At 34.7% G+C, this 19,709-nt stretch overlaps 1 protein-coding gene across 1 annotated transcript in view; it reads right to left on the bottom strand.

Moving 5' to 3' along the window:
- The window catches only part of CHL1 (cell adhesion molecule L1 like), a gene marked incomplete at its 3' end in the record, with an annotated part of 133,439 nt that overhangs the window by 70,877 nt on the left and 42,853 nt on the right, over positions 1-19,709 (bottom strand). Inside the window, exons 2-4 of the mRNA XM_082664751.1 lie at positions 10,249-10,429; positions 4,321-4,426; positions 1,228-1,415 (exon numbers count right to left, since the gene is read on the bottom strand). Of these exons, the coding sequence (XP_082520877.1) occupies positions 1,228-1,415; positions 4,321-4,426; positions 10,249-10,339 (385 nt within the window). The 5' untranslated portion in view covers positions 10,340-10,429. The remainder of the gene's footprint in view (positions 1-1,227; positions 1,416-4,320; positions 4,427-10,248; positions 10,430-19,709) is intronic.

Here is a 19,709-nt window from a genome sequence, read left to right as displayed (position 1 = left end):
TTGTTCTTCCTCACACCACATAGTTTGATAATCATTCACATTTGCTCTGTACATTTAATGTAATTATTCTGTAAATTTTAAGATGCATATTTTACCTGTCAGAGTCTAAATTTGAGCTATATTCTCTCCTCTAGAAAAATATAGAAAACTTAAAGAAATTTAAACCCAGTTCCCTGTCCCAACTTTGAGGATAACGCACAGACGTTTTTCATTATTTGTTTTTCCAAGGCTTGTGTACATTCTGCTCCTCCAGCATAAACCGTCCATATCCTGGAAGGTCTACGACTTTGAGTCTCTTCAGTGTCTAGAACTCTGCAAGAAGAAATTTCCAAATGGCAACTCTTGACAGTTTCATACCTAAGATTTTTTTCTGTAAACCCTTTGGTTAGAATCAAGTAGTGTTGGATACCTTAAAATCTGGGAAAATAAATGACCAAACTTGGAAGTCAGTCATCAGAGATCCCATGCTGCAGAGGCCAGATCTGATAATGAAGAAGTTGCTTACTCTTTGGGATAGTTATTGATAAATAACACTCTTAAGAGTAAAGGAGCTTGCAGTTTTCCATGATCATGATTTATGGAAAATATTACTACAATATACTAATCACTGGTTCTCCTCTCCTAGGGGGCACCCACAATATTGAACTTAAGTGGGCCCATGCCATTTGCTCTGCCCCCACCTAACAAACTGTGAGTAGAAGCTGCCTGTGTAACTTGTTGTTGGAAGCAACGTTCTCTGTCCTCCACTCTTTGACCTAGATGGCACAAGTTTCACATGGTGCTGACACAGGATGATGGGTACCTCCATTAGCTTGGATCGCCCAGTGGCTGCAAGGAGAACAGCTGCCCTGAAGAGCTGCCTGACCCACAGCAAACTGCATCATCAAGGAATAACCTTGGGTTAACACGAGGGCTTGGGGATTACTTGTGACTGCAGTATAATTTAGCCAAATCTAACTAATATATTTAACTTTATCCTATGAGGCAAAACAAATACTATTGTTTTCCCATGTTACATATATTATTACTGAAACACAGCAAAATTATGTTGTTTTCAAGGTCATCCACTTCTAAGCATCAAGATCTGGAAGACAATTTCCCTTATAAATAAAATATAAGGCCTATATAAGCTGATTAAAGGAATAATCTGTTATTTCACTGCAGCCCAGTATAACGCCTGCTAAACTTCATTAAAACATTAAATGAAATCTCTACTGTAATACTTACTTGGAACTATAAATTCCATTTCTTCTGACATAGCAATTCCCAGTTTATTAGAAGCAAAGCAGCGGTATTTCCCTTGAAAGTGAGATATGTGTCCCTCATTCGGGATCCTAAATGTTCCCGAGTTGTTGGATACAATTATCCGAGGGTCAGAGAGATCAAAAGGCTTGTCATCCTTACTCCACGAAAATCTGTAAGATAAAACTAAAACTAGTAATCCTGAAAAATCGTATTTCTTACTTATAAACAAATGTACAGAAATGAGGAAACAGATATTTTATAGTAAAAAAAAGTATATATTTACATATTTAATTGAATATAATACAAAAAAGGGTCTCTGAAGAATCTGAGAAATCTTACAAACTCCTATAGACTGAAGGTTTATGTCCCCCTAAAATTCGTATGTTGAAGCCTAATTCCCATTGTAATAGTATTTGAAGGCAGGGCCTTGGAGAGGTGATTAGGTCATGAGGGTGGAATCCTCACAAATGGGACTGGCGTCCTTATAAGAGAGACCCCAGAGAGCTTTCTTGCTCCCTTCCATCATGTGAGGTTACAGGGGAAAGACCGCTGTCTGTGACCAGGAAGCAGGTCATCACCACACACTATATCTGCCAGTGACTTGATCTTGGTATTCTCACCTCCAGACCTGTAAGAAATATGTTTATTGTTTAAGGCACTCAATCTGTGATATTTTTATTACAGCAGCCAGAATTGACTGAGAAACAAGCCGTGAAAAAGCTGTGATAACTGACAGGAAAAAAAGGTGAAAATAGGTTTTGTTCTGTTCTTTTTAAAGTTATATTTTAGAACTTTTCCAATTAGAAAGATAATGCAGGATCTTTACTAGTATTTTAGAGACTGCAATATTTGGACACTAAAAAATATAAATATACAATACGTCTCTGTGTGTGTGTGTGCGCGCGCGTGTGAAGAGCTCACTCAAAATTCAAAAACACACAAGCAAGTGCTATTAAATTTGGTCATATATGATCAATATTTTTGGACATAGCTGTAACATATTTGAGACCACAATGGATGTATAATTTTTCCATGTGAGTTTTTCCAATTATTACAATGTTACTAAAGACAGATTTTATTACATTATCTCCTGTCTTACAGTTACTATTTAACTTACTTAACCATTTCCATTTTTCCCTTTTATGAACAATTTTGTTACAAAAAACCCTACATATTTATTTTTGGGGGTACTTATCCAAATATTTCATTAGGTTAATTCCTTAAAAATGAAACTGATAAACCAATAACATAAGAAATATTTTATCACTTCTGATAAACATTGCAGAATTGTATTCCAGAAAAAACATACACAAATTCCTACCCCCATATGTAACAGAGTCACTTCTATGGACAAGGCTGTAAAAAGCCTTTTTTTTAAATCTTTATCAATCCAACAGATATATGACTTCCCAATTAAGATTTTATTTAGTATTTTATATATGAATTACCCATGCAAATTTAGATTTGCTTCAGGACAACACAGTCTTACATAATCTAATATTCTTTCAAAAATAACAAAATTTCACGAGACCCATATTTTTCTTCGGAGCATGCCTCTCTCCTGACAACAACTTTTACTTCTTTTCTCTCTATATGTTTTTACTGCTTTTACTTACAAAAGAACACATAGAATCTGTTCTTTAAAATTCCAATACATTGACTAGGATAACTCCACATATTCAAAATTAAGCATTTCCAATTGGTGACATGTTATATCTTTCCATTCATTCAAGTTTTCTTTTATCCTACTCTGCAATGTACATGCTAAACAGTTCATATTACATTTTGTTGATATTGCTGTTACTATTGAAATTGCTGGATTTGCTCCTTTTACTATTGTGATGGGATATTTCTTTCTTGTTTTCTAATATTTTCTGTTTTGTATAGGCATTTAATTACACCTTGAAAAAAGAATAATGATTGACTGCTTAATTCGTATTTGTAAAGTCTTGCTTTTTGCCAGTGAATAATGACAATTTAACATGTTAATGATTCACTAATAATTTTTAAAATATCCAATTATCAGGCAATAAAAATGTTATTCACATTACAATTTTAAATAATCCTGATCAGGTAAATCAATAAAGGTATGTAGGTTTGCTTCCCAGAATCATTTAGAACTTTCAAATCTTTTTTTTTTAACTTTTATTGGAGTATAGTTGCTTTACAATGTTGTATTAGTTTCTACTGTACAGCTAAGTGAATCAGCTATACGTATACATATATCCCCTCTTTTTTGGATTTCCTTCTCATTTAGGTCACCATAGAGCACTGAGTAGAGTTCCCTGTGCTACACAGTAGGTTCTCATAAGTTGTCTATTTTATACATAGTATCAATAGTGGATATATGTCAATCCCAATCTCCCAATTCATCCCACCTCCCCCCTCTTCCCTCCTTGGTATCCATACGTTCGTAGAACGTTAAAATCTTGAATTCTCCCCACATCTTTTCCCTCCTTAATCTCAATACACGCACATTTCTTTCTCTCCAAACTGGGAGGTACTTAGAAAAAACTTCATCAGTGATTACAATTACCTACAGTAATAATTGTTTCTAGATAGTAATATCCCACGTCATTTGTATGCTGCCATCTAGGATGAGTCGACATTTCTATGACAACTTAAAATATATCAAGTAACAACCTATTCACTGAATACAATATGGTTACATTAAAAGACATGCAATAATAACTATGTATAGAATATCATTTATAAATATACTAACTTTGGCTTAATAAATGCTACCTTTCACTCATCAGAATAAAGTATCTTCTGTTTTCTAGCTATCTTGTTCACTCATAAGGTAAAGAATTGTTTAATATTTCCACAATGCCAAAGTCTATGCTAAGTATTTAACGTAAGACATTTTATGATAAAAGTAATTTTAACTGGCAAAAGAACATATGTAAATAACCAAACTTTATTTTTATAGACATGGCTATCATTCATTTGGAAATCTTTACTTTCAATCATATGTAGACTTATAGTCCAATAAGCTTATACTGATTAGAGTAAAAATTAATATAAAGGATTGTATACATTTAAACAATTATTTAGTTTGAAGGAAATACTCACGTTGGTTCTGGATTTCCCTTAGCTTCACATTCAATTTGAAAATACTCATCAAAAGGAAAGGCAACTTGTACTTTTGACTGTTTTATGATTGTTGGAACCTGTTGAACTAAATATTAAAATATGTATTTAAATAACATGCTCTCCAATAATTGGGTGTAGTTTAGCTGCAACAGAAATACTTTGAAATAAACACACTTTCTATATTGGTAAGTACAAGGATTATAAAAGAATGAAAATTATCGAACCTCACTTCCTCTTTGCAAAATGTATTTAGCTGTAGGGAATATACTTCACTGCCATCAATTCATGTTGCCATATAACTTATTTAATGCCAGAATAACGTAACAGTGTAACAACTTTAAAACATCTATGTTTAAATTATTGACATTTCATCTATGTTGATGTGTTTATACAGTTTTACTTGGTTCGGTCATTGACAATTCTGTTTTTTATTTATAGTTTTGTAAGACATTATAGTTAATTTACTACTTCTGTATGATTTCTTCCATTGGTATTTGATAATTTATTTAATAACTTTATTATTGGACATTAGATTTTTTCATTCAATAGACAGCCTCAAGCATACAGATTTTTCCTTTATTGAATTAGTGACATGATAAATTTCCAGGCATGGACACAAATGGTAATGACTATGGATAAATGTTAATATTTCACAAGGGGCTAATTACCACAAACATGAGTACATTGGTTTCCCACATCCTTGCCGGCAACGAACAATAGCATTTTATAAATTTATTTATTTATTTTTGGCTGCGTTGGGTCTTCGTTGCTGCGTGCGGGCTTTCTCTAGTTACGGTGAGGAGGGGTTATTCGTTGTTGTGGTGCGTGGGCTTCTCATTGCGGTGGCTTCTCTTGCTGCGGAGCATAGGCTCTAGGTGCACAGGCTTCAGCAGTTGTGGCACGTGGGCTCAGCAGTTGTGGTTTGCGGGCTCTAGAGCGCAGGCTCAGTAGTTGTGGCTCACAGGCTTAGTTGCTTCGCGCCATGTAGGATCTCCCCGGACCAGGGCTCAAACCTGTGTCCCCTGCATAGGCAGGTGGATTCTTAACCACTGTGCCACCAGGGAAGTCTCAAGAATATCATTTTAAAACAATAAGATACTTCATTAATAATTAGCAAAAAAAAAAAACCCTCCTCCTCTTTATTTTTATTTCCATTTATTGCTTTTGTTATATTTTTCCCTGAGCTTGTTTATTTGTAACTTCCCATTTACACACATTTTTTAATATATTTTTCCTACTTGGAAGTTTGAGGGTACTTTTCCCCCTTATAGAATTTAACACTAATAATCATTAGGATAAAAATAATAGCTAATAAATGATGGTTTCTTTTAAAAGGATTCCACATATTCAAATATTCCCTCATTGTGATAAACATTTTTAGTGTTTGACAAGTTAAGTACCTTCCAGACAAATTTACAAAGTATGGGGTGACTTTGTCTCTCACCAATTCAAGCAGCTGGATGGCATTGCCGAGAATTATGATTATAAAATAAATGTACTAACGCTGAAGATACAAACTTGGATTAAGTTTTAAAATAGGACACAGATCATGATATATGTTAAGATCTACTGTCATGGAACACTCAACAGTTTTCAAATTAAGACATTACAATTTTAGTACAGTTCTAACAACCTCTGTCAGGGGACAGGATTGAATTCACAAGGAAATGTAAATGGTTCAGTAGCAGGAATCTGATTCTGGCAAACATCCTTTGAGAAAAGCAATTTGCAGAAAGGCCCTGAGTGTGATTCACATGGGTAATATTCCACAGTGGAGTTACAAATAGGCCCTAAACCCTGTGACATTGAGCCAGGCCCTGAACCACTCTGTTTTCTCATTTGTAAAATTAGAGATTCAAGCCAGTTAAATAGATTTTTTGGTCACTGAATGCCTTTACATTCTTAAAAATTATAGGAAATCCCAAAGTGCTTTTGTAAACGTAGGTTACATTTAATAATATTTACCATGTTAGAAATGAAAACTGAGAAATCTTCTAAATATTTACTAATTCATTTAATACTATCATTTGCTAAAATAAATATTTTATCAAAAATACTAAGTATAATGAGAAAAGTGGCCTTGTTTTACATTATTGCAAATCTTTAATATTTTAATAGATGGCAGCTGGATTCTCATATCTACTTCTATATTCCACATGTTGCTGTAAGTTGTTTTGTTGAAATAAGTGAAGAAAATTCAACCTTATACAGATATGTACTTGAAAAAGGGTGACATATTTTATAGTCCTTTCTGATTATTGTGGGCATTGTTTTTGGATAGTACACCGAAACTCACCAAGTGGTTAAAGGTTTACCGCAATATGGAATCTGAAACCATATGGATAAATTTTCATATTCTGTCATTAAAGTGTTTTATCCATGGGTGCTTTTTAATTCGTGCATGATTTTGTAACATCATACAATATTCATCTGGAAAAAAATATTGGTTCACTGAGTTATACAGATCTTCCAAATACTGACACACATCACTATACAATTTAAAAAATTCACATTTGTTAATATCATCACTGATCTAAGAAAGCCTTAAATGTGGGGAAGCTGTCAATCTCACACTGTAGGATACAAGTTTTCCACAATTCTCATTTTCTCTTCAACAGCCAAATTTGATCATTGACAACATATATTATCAGTTGTTTCTCTTGAAGTGACAGGCTCACTTGGTTCGTTTTGGGGAAAATATCCATGAAAGTAATCAAAGTTTGTCTGTCAGTTGTACTTTTAAGTAAAAATGGTATTTGGCTTGGCACTCAAATAATGACACAATCAAGGAACAGAGACTGTCATAGTACTTTGTTACACAGCAGAATTATTTTATGTATATTTCACAGTTCATCCCACAGAATATTAAGACGAATGTACTCAAGGATGAAGATTTTTAAAAATCAATGATGTTTAACTGTTTCAACAAGGACAATCTTAAGCAAAACTTTGCTTTATGTGTTTTAGATGTTTTGTTGTTTTGGTGTGAGTATACCATCCTGAGGAAACCCATGAGTTCGGTGTCAATGCCTTGATGTGTGCTGGGCAACTGCAGTTTTAGCACCACTGCTTTTGTGACGTCAGTGCAAATGTCAACAGGATGGAAAAGGAAAAATGACACTTTAGTATTATTATGAAACATGTGATTGCATGGACTGCCTGAACAAATCTCCGTGACCCTGAGGGGTCCATGAATCACATTTTGAGCACTGACGACCAGCCTAGAATAATAACTCAACAGCCATTTCCCATTTTAAACTTTTCTTTACTTTTGCCTAGTAAAATTTTACTAGTTAAGTGACAATGCAAGTGCAGGCTTCATATTCAGAAACATTTTAAAAACATGCAAAAAACATTCATATCTTCATTGACATTTACCTTGTTTCTGATTACCACTCTTTCTCAGTAGAGCAGATCTTGAACTTACTGCAAATTCACATACTATTTAAATGTTATTACAGTTATAAATGGTGAGGGATGATGCACAATAGCAACAGTCCCTAAGATATCAGCTAATAACTTGTGAACAACTTGTTTATTAGAACATTATTCTTTCTTAAATTTGCTAAGGTTGTAAAGTCTCAGCCATAACTAATTATTCAGGGAGTGGAGCTAATAACCTTTGGGTGTTTATAAGAATATGTATTCTACATTATAAATCCTTTCCTCCATAATTAGGCCAATTACAGAGACACCAGACTCATTGACATTCAAATTGAATACCTGCCTTACTTGCATTTGCTAGTGAGAGCTCTAGAGTACTGAAATAAATGGGTAGTATTCAGATGTTCTGAAAACATGTCATTAATATTTTATAACAATTGTTGTCTAACGACATTAGAGTGTGAAAAGGCATAAGTAACTGAGACAACCAGAATAAAAATGTGTCTTATGTACTAATACAAAATTTCCAATCACCACTGGTGAACTAAATGAGAAAAGATGGAGGGAAAATGTACATGCTATGGTCAGAATGTATATTCTATGGTCAAGAATCTGAATCAGGAATCCCAGTGCATCTTTGGTGCTACTGGGAAGAAAATGTAAAATTATTAACCCCTTTTTCCACAAGGATTGCCAAGAACTGTGCTCTTAATTTGGCACTGCATACTCAAAACCCAAAGAATGTACTTAAGATGAATTATTTCAGGCTCTTGACCAGTGTTTGTACAAATAGGCCAATATATGTGGTGTGTAGGCTAACAGATTTCACCTTGACTAAAGCAAAAGTTTAAATCTGAGAACGTGTAAGTGAAATTCCTTAAAAGGGTGAATATTGACACAGAGACTTGAGGGCAGTAGAGAAAAGATTCTTACCTTGGGGATGAAATACAAATGCAGGGCCACCCAAAGTGTGTCATGTGAAACTGCTACATCAAGTATTTAAAGCAGCCCTTAGAAAATGGTTTTAGAACATATTATATACTCAGAGAATTATTTCCTTTTCTAGTCACACTCAGACTGTCCAAGTACTTCTGAAGAAAAGTTTCAGTTGTGTTAGCACCTCTCCAATAATTATTCAACTTTCTGAGGTCAAGACTAGTCCTTTGAAATTTAGATGATCTGCACAGATCATTTCCAATGCTAAGGTTCTAATAAACATTCTTATCTCTTACATTATAGCTCTCCTAATTAGGTATGGAAGAAATAATAGGGATTAATTCTTCAACTGTATGGATAAAAATACCTAAGTAATCTCTCAATGGTCTTTTTTAAAATCCTATGTGCTTATAAATGAGAAATTCCCCAAACCTGTACATTAGTTGATACACTATTACATAAATTGTGTTTGCACGTGTACTGTTTTTTGAACTAATTACTATAACTTGTTGAAACTGATTTATGATAGAGTTACATCCATTTTACCAATATATGTTAAGATATATCACGACTAACATTTTGATATGAATTCACCCTAGAGAATGCTCTAAATTTGCAGAGGTGGTATCATTTTACACTTTTAGTTGTGTACTATGAAAACGGCTTTTTAATATTGTCCTAATTGTTTTCATTCTTAAATATATAATTAAAAAAAATTTTTATTGGAGTATAGTTGCTTTACAATGTTGTGTTAGTTTCTACTGTACAGCAAAGTGAATCAGCTATACGTATACAAATATCCCCCCTTTTTTGGATTTCCTTCCCATTTAGGTCACCTCAGAGCACTGAGTAGAGTTCCCTGTGCTATATAGTAGGTTCTCACTAGTTATCTTTTTTTTTTTTTTTTTTTTTTTTGGCGGTACGCGGGCCTCTCACTGTTGTGGCCTCTGCCGTTGCGGAGCACAAGCTCCGGATGCTCAGGCTCAGCGGCCATGGCTCACGGGCCTAGCCTCTCTGCGGCATGTGGGATCTTCCCAGACCGGGGCACGAACCTGTGTCCCCTGCATCAGCAGGTGGACTCTCAACCACTGTGCCACCAGGGAAGCCCTAGTAATCTATTTTATACATAGTATCAATAGTGTACCACTCTTAAATATATAATCATTTTGAAAACAATACAAAGTTTAATCAGTTCCTTTTTTGTCCTGATTAGTTGAATGCCAGTAACTTCTGGAGTCACACTTCTCCCTAAAATAAACAAATCTGATACATAAAAGTAATAGCCGTTGCTAATATTGCAGATTATCTTACGTGGTGAAATAGCACCTGATCTATAGGTTATATTTCTTGTTATGTGCCAAGTTTGTCTAAGAGGCTAAAAGCTGCAAAATAATTAATTATAGCAAGCGGCCAAATGTAAGTCTTCTGAAAAATTTAAAAGGAGAACATGAATTCTGATGATAGATTGCTGTAAAATCTGTAGAAATATGGTAGAAAAATCACATCCTTAACATATAATTATTCTACTTAAAAATCAAAATGCAAATATGGACTTTTATAAGTAGGTATTGAACGTTGTCACTTTACCTGAAAGTGGTATATCAACAGCTGTTGAGAATTTTAACAAGAAGAAAATTAGAGATGTGATTAATCGTCTTCCACTTAACAGCATCCCCATTGTTCTTCAGGAAGGAAGCAACCCAGAAAGAATGAAAATCCTAATGTCTCTTCTTACTTTTGGTTGAAAGCTGAGAAGAACGTGGTTAACCTGGAAACAAACAAACAAAAGACTAACAAACTTAGGGATTCTAAGTTCATGTACTGTAAAAGGTCAACATAACAGCAATTGAATACATTTTTCTGTTGGTAATAATTTCCTCCTTATGAAAGTGTTCTCAAATAACTCCACACAAATCTTAGTTTTTCCTCTTTGTATTTAAAATAAAAGACAGTTGATAAATGCTATATGGTAAACCAATAAATCGTATTTTTTTGGTCAGAGGAATTTGTACTTGGAAGGTACTCTAGTATACTCTAATGAATGTCGGTGGCTATGAGAATAACCTCATTTAGGTCATTTCATTCAAAAGGTGACTCTTTCAATCAATTCTTTATATCAAGCATTCAACCCCATCTAAGTCATTCATTAAGTATCACAAATTTAACTTTTAATTTTCCTGGCAAAATACCTTTTCATGTTCAAAATTATCACACTAACAGATGGTGAATAGCAATATACAGGGAAGGGATAAAGGAAAAACAAATGGATAAGGACTGGCCATGTCAACTAAAATTTCCAAATCTAGGCTTTATTCAAGCAGAAGACAAGAGCATCAGTTACTTTCCACTTCGGCAGAATGTTTATTCATTCCAATGTTGACATAAATAGAGTAAGGATTAAAATATCAATTTTCCCTTACTTTCTCTTATGATTTTCCTTTTCTTCTGAAACATTATGATAATAGACATCCAAACGTTGTTTATAATGTATTGTTTTTCAATCAAATCAAAGATTCTTTAAGCTCTAGAGTAATTTACAATTTTTAAAAGTTTCACACACAATTTCATGTAATCCCTTAATAACCCTTTTATTCCCCTATCCCTAGGATTACCCTTGCCCCAGTGATAACCATTACTTTGTTCTCTGTATCTGTGCATTTGCTTCTTTTTTGCTTTATGCACTAGTTTGTTATATTTTTTAGATTCCACATATCAGTGATATCATACAGTATTTGTCATTCTCTGTCTGACTTATTTCACTTAGCATAATGCCGTACTAGTCCATCCATACTACTGCAAATGGCATAATGTCATTTTTTTTTATGGCTGAGAAATATTCCATTGTATATACAATAGCACATCTTCTTTATCCATTCATCTGTTGATGGATACTTAGGTTGCTTCCATACCCTGGCAATTGTAAATGATGCTGCAATGAAAGTTGGGGTGCATTGTGTCTTTTGGGGGTTTTTTTGGATGTATACCCAGGAGTGGAAAGCTGGGTCCTATGGTAGTTCTATTTTTAGTTTTTTGAGAAACCTTCACACTGTTTTCCACAGTGGCTGCAGCAATTTACATTCCCACTAACAGTATATGAGGGCTCCCTTTTCTCCACATCCTCTCTTATTTGTGCTCTTTTTGGTGATAGCCATCCTGACAGGAGTGAGGTGATATCCCATTGTGGTTTTGATTTGCATTTCCCCGACGATTAACTATGTTGAGCATCTTTTCATGTGCCTGCTGAACATCTGCAGTTCCTCTTTGGAAAAGTATCTATTCAGTTGTTCTGCCCATTTTTTAATTGGGTTGTTTGGGTTTTTTTTAATGTTGAGTTGTATGAGCTGTTTATATGTGTTGGATGTAAAACTCTCCAGAAACTGGGCATAGAGGGAACATACCTCAACATAATAAAGGCCATATATGACCATCCCAAAGCTAAAATCATACTCAGTGGTAAAAAGCTGAAAGCATTTCCTCTAAGATCATGTACAAGACAAGGATATCCACCCTCACCACTTTTATTAAACATAGTTTTAGAAGTTGTAGCCACAGCCATAAGAGAAGAAAAAGAAATAAAAGAAATCCAAATTGGAAAAGAAGAAGTAAAACTGTCACTGTTTGCAGATGACATGATAATATACATAGGAAATCGTAAAGACACCACCGAAAACTGAGAGCTCAGCACTGAATTCAGTAGAGTTGCAGGATACAAAATTAATATAAGAAATCTGTCACATTTCTATACATTAACAATGAAGTAACAAAATGAGAAATTAAGGAAACAACCCCATTTACCATAGCATTGAAAAGAATAAAATACCTAGGAATAAACCCAGCTGAGGAGGTAAAAGACCTTACTCAGAAACCTAAGACACTGATGAAAGAAATTGAAGATGATACAAGCAGATGGAAAGATATACTATGTTCTTGAATTGGGAGAATTAATATTGTTAAAATGACCATATTACATAAGGCAATCTACAGATTCAATGCAATCCCTCTCAAAATGCCAAGGGCACTTTTCACAGAACTAGAACAAATGATTTTAAAATTTGTATGGAAACACAAAAGACCTCGAATAGCTGAAACGATCTTGAGAAAGAAGAACAGAGCTGGAGGAATCACACTCCCTGACTTCAGAGTATACTACAAAGCCACAGTAATCAAAACAGTATGGTACTCGAACAAAAACAGATACATAGATCATTGAAATAGGATAGAAAGCCCAGAAATAAACCCACATCCTTATGGTCAAGTAATCTACAACAAAGGAGGCAGGAATATACAATGGAGAAAAGACAGTCTCTTCAATAAGTGGTACTGGGAAAACTGGACAGCTACATGTAAAAGAATGAAATGAGAACATTCTCTAACACCATATACAAGAAAAAAAACCAAATCCTCAAAATGGATTAAAGACTTAAATGTAAGACCAGACACTATACAATTCTTAAAGGAAAACACAGGCAGAACAATCTTTGACAAAAATTGTAGCAATATTCTTTTGCACCTGTCTCCTTTAGCAAAGGAGATAAAAGCAAAATTAAACAAATGGGACCTAAGTAAACTTGCAAACTTTTGCACAGCAAAGGAAACCACTGACCAAATGAAAAGACAATGTACTAAATGGGAGAGGAAATTTGCAAATAATATAATGTATTCATAAAAATGAATTGGCTTCAAAATGTGATAATTAGTTTTTTCAGGTACATAAATTTTTCCATAAAAATAATTTATTCACTTACAACTAGTAGAAAAATTAATTCCATACAGTCAGATAAGACATTAAATTTATATTTAACTCCAAATATTTTGAGTTTTTTATTTCACCTCAAGTTGTACCTCAAGATATTATGGACCGGTACTTTTCATATACTTATGCAAGTAGGTAAAATTTAAAATAGTAACTAATGCTGCTGTTTAGCTGTTTGAAAATTTTGAGAGTCTGAAGAGACAATAATCTCATTTATATTTTAAGAAAAGTTACATTGAGCACTAAGGAAAATACTGCCATCCACCCCACAAAACGTTGTGAATGTTTGTTCTTAAATTAGAGTAATGTCATTACTCTACTTTGTCTGACATCAATTGACCCATTTGTAAAATGGGAATTGGAAAAAACAAAAACAAAAACCTACCCTTGGGCTTCCCTGGTGGCACAGTGGTGGAGAGTCCGCCTGCCGATGCAGGGGACACGGGTTTGTGCCCTGGTCCGGGAAGATACCTCATGCCGCGGAGCGGCTGGGCCCGTGAGCCATGGCCGCTGAGCCTGCGCGTCCGGAGTCTGTGCTCCGCAACGGGAGAGGCCACAACAGTGAGAGGCCCGCGTACCGCAAAAAAAAAAAAAAAAAAAAAAAAAAAAAACCAAAAAACCTACCCTTGTGTGGTTCAGAATAATTCCTAAAATAACAAATAACTTACATTGGTAATTAAAAATATTTTCAAATGTGTCATTATGTTAAATGACACCTATTTTCCTGGTGAAAGAATTATTCCAGTCAAGAAAACAAAATGTGAAAAAAAATTGCTTTCATTATAAAAAGCAGAACATTGCCTAAGGACAAAAACTCAGTTCTGCATATTTGTATAAACTTGGGGGATACTGAACCATTTAGCTATTTCTAAGATGAAAAGTCAGAAGGAAATATTAATGCTGTGGGCTTTGAATTTTCCCTTTCCTTCTCTCTTCTGAAACACTCTGGTAATAGTAATCTAAATTCATTGTTTATAGTTATATATCACTCTTTACCTGCTATCTATTATTTAATACTCTGTTCCCTTAATATTCAATGCTGATTTAAGGGCATTTCATGTATTTGTTTAATGAGCTGTCCTCTATCTGTAAGGAATAAGGCTTTCAAATGCTAATAGGAGACCATATGTCCAGATTAATATATCATCCTACCCAGAAATAGAGAAAATACCAGACAATCAAATATGTGAGAACAGGCTTAATTTCAATTAACCTACTGATTTGGGCTAGTGAGCTCAACAGTCCCTAATTGCCATATTAAATAGCTTATAGATATGAATTGTTCAATAGTGATGATATGACTTTTGTAATTTTAATGATTTTTAACTACATGGTCTTGATGCAAGAAATTCTCTCCCATAAAAGTATGTCACATTGAAGCCTTGGCTTAAAATAAGCCTATAAATTAAGCGCCATAACAAACACTGATGACACCAGCAGTTTCCAGAATATGGATAACGGTTAGTTTGATATCTGACTTTATCTCCTGCAGGGAGTAGCTTCAATTTACCTGAGACTTCTATGTTAAGAGGCTGTTATAGAAAAGTCATTGGAAGTTAAAATGTGACCCCCTACAAGCAAGACTCCATTATGTGATGATGATGACAGCCCCAAATAGCTTTCCTATTGAAAAGGAAAAGTCAGTCATAATCTCATTGTCAGAATGCATAAAGGACATACTATTTAGTAATTATGTTTTACAACAGTAAGATAGCAATAAAATTATGGTAGCAATAAAATTATGTTCTCACTTGTCTTTCATCCAAGAATATGAATTTAATGCCTCACACCAGACCTCAAGATAAAAGCTACTATTGGAACTCAGGATGGAGCTGACACTTAGACAAGAAAAAAATGTACTAAACTATTTTTGAGGCACAGTCACATAAAACGGATGTCTGAATGACATTAACTCAGATCCAAAAAAGAATCAATGAATTTTCATGAATCTGGACCAATTGGGTTACATCTTCTTACTACGCTAGCTCATCCTCGGAAAGAAGAAAATCATCCCTGACATCTCACTCAAACGGAAATAGATGTCTTCTTGTCATTAACATCTGACTCTTCCTGATTGCTTCAGCTTCTCCAGTATGACTAGAGTCACAATGATTAAGAACACATTGGTTTCGAGACAGCAACTGAAACATGGACAGGCATGCATACCACATGAGACACTTCCAATACAGCAATAAGGAAATGAAGCTCTTCGTTTCTCCAAAACAACAGCCTCTAACATACACACATCAACAACATTAGAAAGTGACCTCATAGATCCTTCTCATGTTCTTAAAATAGCTCCACTCTGGTAAATCTAGAAACAACTGACTCCCTTAAATTCATTTTCTGCTTTAAGAAATGGAAGAGAGTTGGCTTAGCCTTTTCATTCCACCTGGCCTCCACAAGTAAATGTCAAGAGACTGTGGCCTGCTGACCAGCCACAGAAGAGCGTGGTATGTAGTAAATAAGAACATGGAAAATGGAGTCAGTTTATCATGACCTCAAAGCGATTGCTCACTAATTATGTGGCCTTGGGCAGTTCACTTAACCTTTCTCATTCACCTCTATAAATGAATATGAGTTGCTGCCCTGTAAACACACTTATGATTGTTAAGTGAGGCAATAAATGTTTAGCATACGTGATAGGAGAAAAAATGAAATTTACTACTAGTGATAGCGATGGTCACTTTGTTGTTAGTGGTACTCGGGATATAGCCTCTAGTAATAATATTCTGATTCAAAGAGTATAGATAACTTGTATGGCTTCTATTTAATAAAACTGTAATGACCAAAAAATAAAACACTTTTCACTGAAGTATTCAATGGTGAAATGATATTAATTGATTTAAAACACTCTAAAAAAAGACTTTTTAAAAGTGTGGGGGAACTGTTATAATTTTTTTTTTTTTGACTGTGATAGATTGAAAACAAAAAGTCTTCAATTCTCCTGCATCCACATGCATTGCAAGATGACTTTACAGGTACTTCCTGACTTCTTAAATCTGGCCAGCCTTTGACCAATCGAGTGAGCTCTGAGCTAGGGCATTGCGTGTTTTTATTCTCTCTTTTGGAACTGCTCAGTGTAGACTGCACTAGCCTGCTGGAAGATGCACGACATCACCCATCACCCTCTGAAATCCTGGCCGACAGCCAGCCAGCCACCAATGTAAAAGGACAGCCATCCTAGACGAACCAGCCCCAGATACATCAGTTGGCCACATATGCAAGAGCCAGCCTGACCACTATCAGCCCAGACTGGCTAAGATCAGCAGAACTGCTTGACAGGTTTCAGGACACACTACCCCAAAACGTGATACTTTGGCATACTGAATATTTTAAGCTGAAAGAATTTTAGGAATGGGAAGACCCTTTGGCCTTCCCCTGAAGCAAATTCATAAAACCCTCATGTAAGAGTTGCTCTCCCTATACTGAGAGGAAAAGAAGCATCCTTATCTCCAAAGATGGAGGGATGCTGTCAAGAATCTAAATAAGCAGACCTTGCCAGCTTTCTTGCAGTTTACTATACTTAGCTCAGATCCCTTTTGTTCTACCGTATTTCCCCACGACTTTCCGTTCTTTCCCAAACCTAGCATGAAAAAAACTCAGGTGTAACCACCTCTTCAGGTCTTCCTTCACTCCCTTATGAGGGCTCCCATATCACATAAAACTTACATGACATAAAGTTGCATGTTTTCTGTTCATCTGTCTTTTGTTACAGAGACCCAGCCAAGAGAGTAGAAGGAAAAATATATTATTTCCTCCTCCACACACCCAAACAGACAGACTTAGGAACAATAATAAATAGTTCTTGTATGAAATCAATCTGTTTTAGCATGGTTTGCAATGCAGAAAGAGCTAACTGATATAGTGCACATAGAATAAAAAAAATTGACACAATATTGATAATTGTTGAAGCTATGCAATAGATATACATGGAAGTTCCTTACACTATTCTATTTGGGGGTATATTTTAATATTTCCATAAGAGACATTTTTAAATGTTTATTCAGTTTGTGGAAATCAGAGATTAGCCTAAAATATTCCAACAGCAATAAGGAGATTCCTTTAGGCAAAACAAAGTCATGAGAACTTCCACTGGCATACTTCTTTAAAAAAAACAAAATCATAGGCAGAAAGATTCCTTTAAGGCTACCATGCTAACCAGACCTCTTTTGTTTGAACTAGATTCAGAAGAATTTGGGTCCCTTTAACATAAGTGTATCTGTTCCACACATCCTGCACAACAAATAAATAATGTAACACAATGTCTGTTCCTTATTGTTTTATGGGTTTGGAATGTCCAACAAAAGAAAATATAAGCCCAATATATATAGTAATTATTTTAATCTGGGTAGCTGTTAGTATATATTTGATGTCTTTTGATATTTCTTTCATGCTTTCAGTCTTACCTCACTGACTTCGCATTGTTTCTGTTGGAGTCTGCTTTAAATTCCATTAATGAAGTATAAGAAAGGCAAAAAGGAATAAAAGAAGTGAAGATTACATTGTCACCTTGGACTATTATATGCTACCTTTCTAAATCAAAGAGAAACACAAGTATTTTAAAATGAAAGGTCTCAGGCTATTGTTAATATATTCTGAATAATAATAGTTCCCTAATAACCACTTGTTTTTTACACTTAACAGTAATGGTGTCATGTTTACTCAAAACATTTGATACTATTGTTCTCCAAGGTCCTGCTGAATTATAAACACTTTTATTTTTCCTTGAAGGCAATAATGTAACACAAATTCATATACTTGAATTTCAAAATAAAGACATTTCTACCTCATTTTAAAAGGAATACAATCTGACCAGTGAGGTGAATGAATCAAAAGCAGCTTAGGAAGCCAGCTAGTTCAGGATAGTAAAATTTATCTTGGTGGTATTTTTCACATTCTTGGCATTTTCTGTCAATAATTATTCACAAACATGCGCAGGTCAAATTTCTAAAGAGAGACTATTATAAAGCAATTCCGAAGGGAAAAAAAAACAGCTCTTATGATCACTGCTTCTAAAAGCCTCATTTCTACTGCAGCAGTTACACAAAGCAGCCGTGTCAGCGGCAGTCCACGTGCCATTTCTAAAGAAGGCATAGAAGGTAAACGGTCCCAAAAAGTGCTGTGCTGACATTCCTTTTCACTAAGACACAGCATTGAGTTGTTGTAGCCACTGTGATTTCTACAGATCAGAATTAACTTCGGCACACTAAATCATTAAACATTTTTCTACTCAGGAAGCTTGAAATAGATCAGCAACCTTTATTATAGTCAGCAGGAAGGGATGTATTAGGACACTGGTGTTCAAATTGTGGTTTTAAAAATAACTCATTGGATTTGTGTAATAGTCTGGGACAGTGCCACAACACAGAATTATTTAAATTTTATTTTCTTTTCACACAATAAGGGCTTCAGAATCAGTGAGCTGCAACAGCAAGCGTCTTATATAAGGCTATCTGACATTTTCATGATGGGGTGGATGTCACCCTCACTTCCCTGTGACCTCAAGTGTCCCTTTATGAAACTCCTTTTTACATGCTTGTCAAGCTACGGCAAACTATTCCCCTGATTCAAGAATTAGGTCTTATGGGGAGGAAGTCCAGCGTACTTTGGTAAGACTAAAGTGTGATCTGCATCACTCAACACCTTGAAACTGGGAAAGGATAAACACAAAGAAAATGAAAAGGCTTTTTTTCACTGACATGCTTGGCTAATACCATAAATCAATTTACAAGTGGCAGAAACATGTTAATCCTGAAATAACTGCTAATGGCTTTTCGCTCTGAAAACAAAGGAAATATTGTACATTATGGCCAGATCCATTCAAATTCTGTTTCATGTCACTGAAGTGACAAGACAAAAGAATTGCTTCGAGTGGTAATTCATCCTCCCTACAGAAGATCAGAGAAATGTAGATTTTTATTATAAGCAAATTGATGTTATTGGAAAAATGTCAGCATTAATAATTATGTTGAATAAACTAACACCATTAATAATACCAATTGTTTAATTAAATAGCAAAATACTGTGCTTGAGCTCTGACAGGAATATAACTAATATTTTTTTGTTTGTTTTCCCCTTTATTTACCTACAGATCCAAAATTCTTACAAGGCAGTATTCTGAAGTGATATCTAATTCAAATTCTTTCAACATGGAGAAAAACAATACCACCATATTTCAAGGTCACTTGACTATAGGGATGGAGAAATTACGCTTCCACATGTAAGTCATGTTCTGAGTCATTTCTCACAAAACTCATATATCAGTGATGATCACATAGTCAGTTTTTTAAAA

The sequence above is a fragment of the Grampus griseus genome (genome assembly GCF_964374135.1).
Source record: "Grampus griseus genome assembly, chromosome: 10".
NCBI classification, from domain to species: domain Eukaryota; kingdom Metazoa; phylum Chordata; class Mammalia; order Artiodactyla; family Delphinidae; genus Grampus; species Grampus griseus.
Note: the sequence above shows the minus strand (reverse complement) of the source record. Positions and strands in the feature narration are given on the sequence as shown.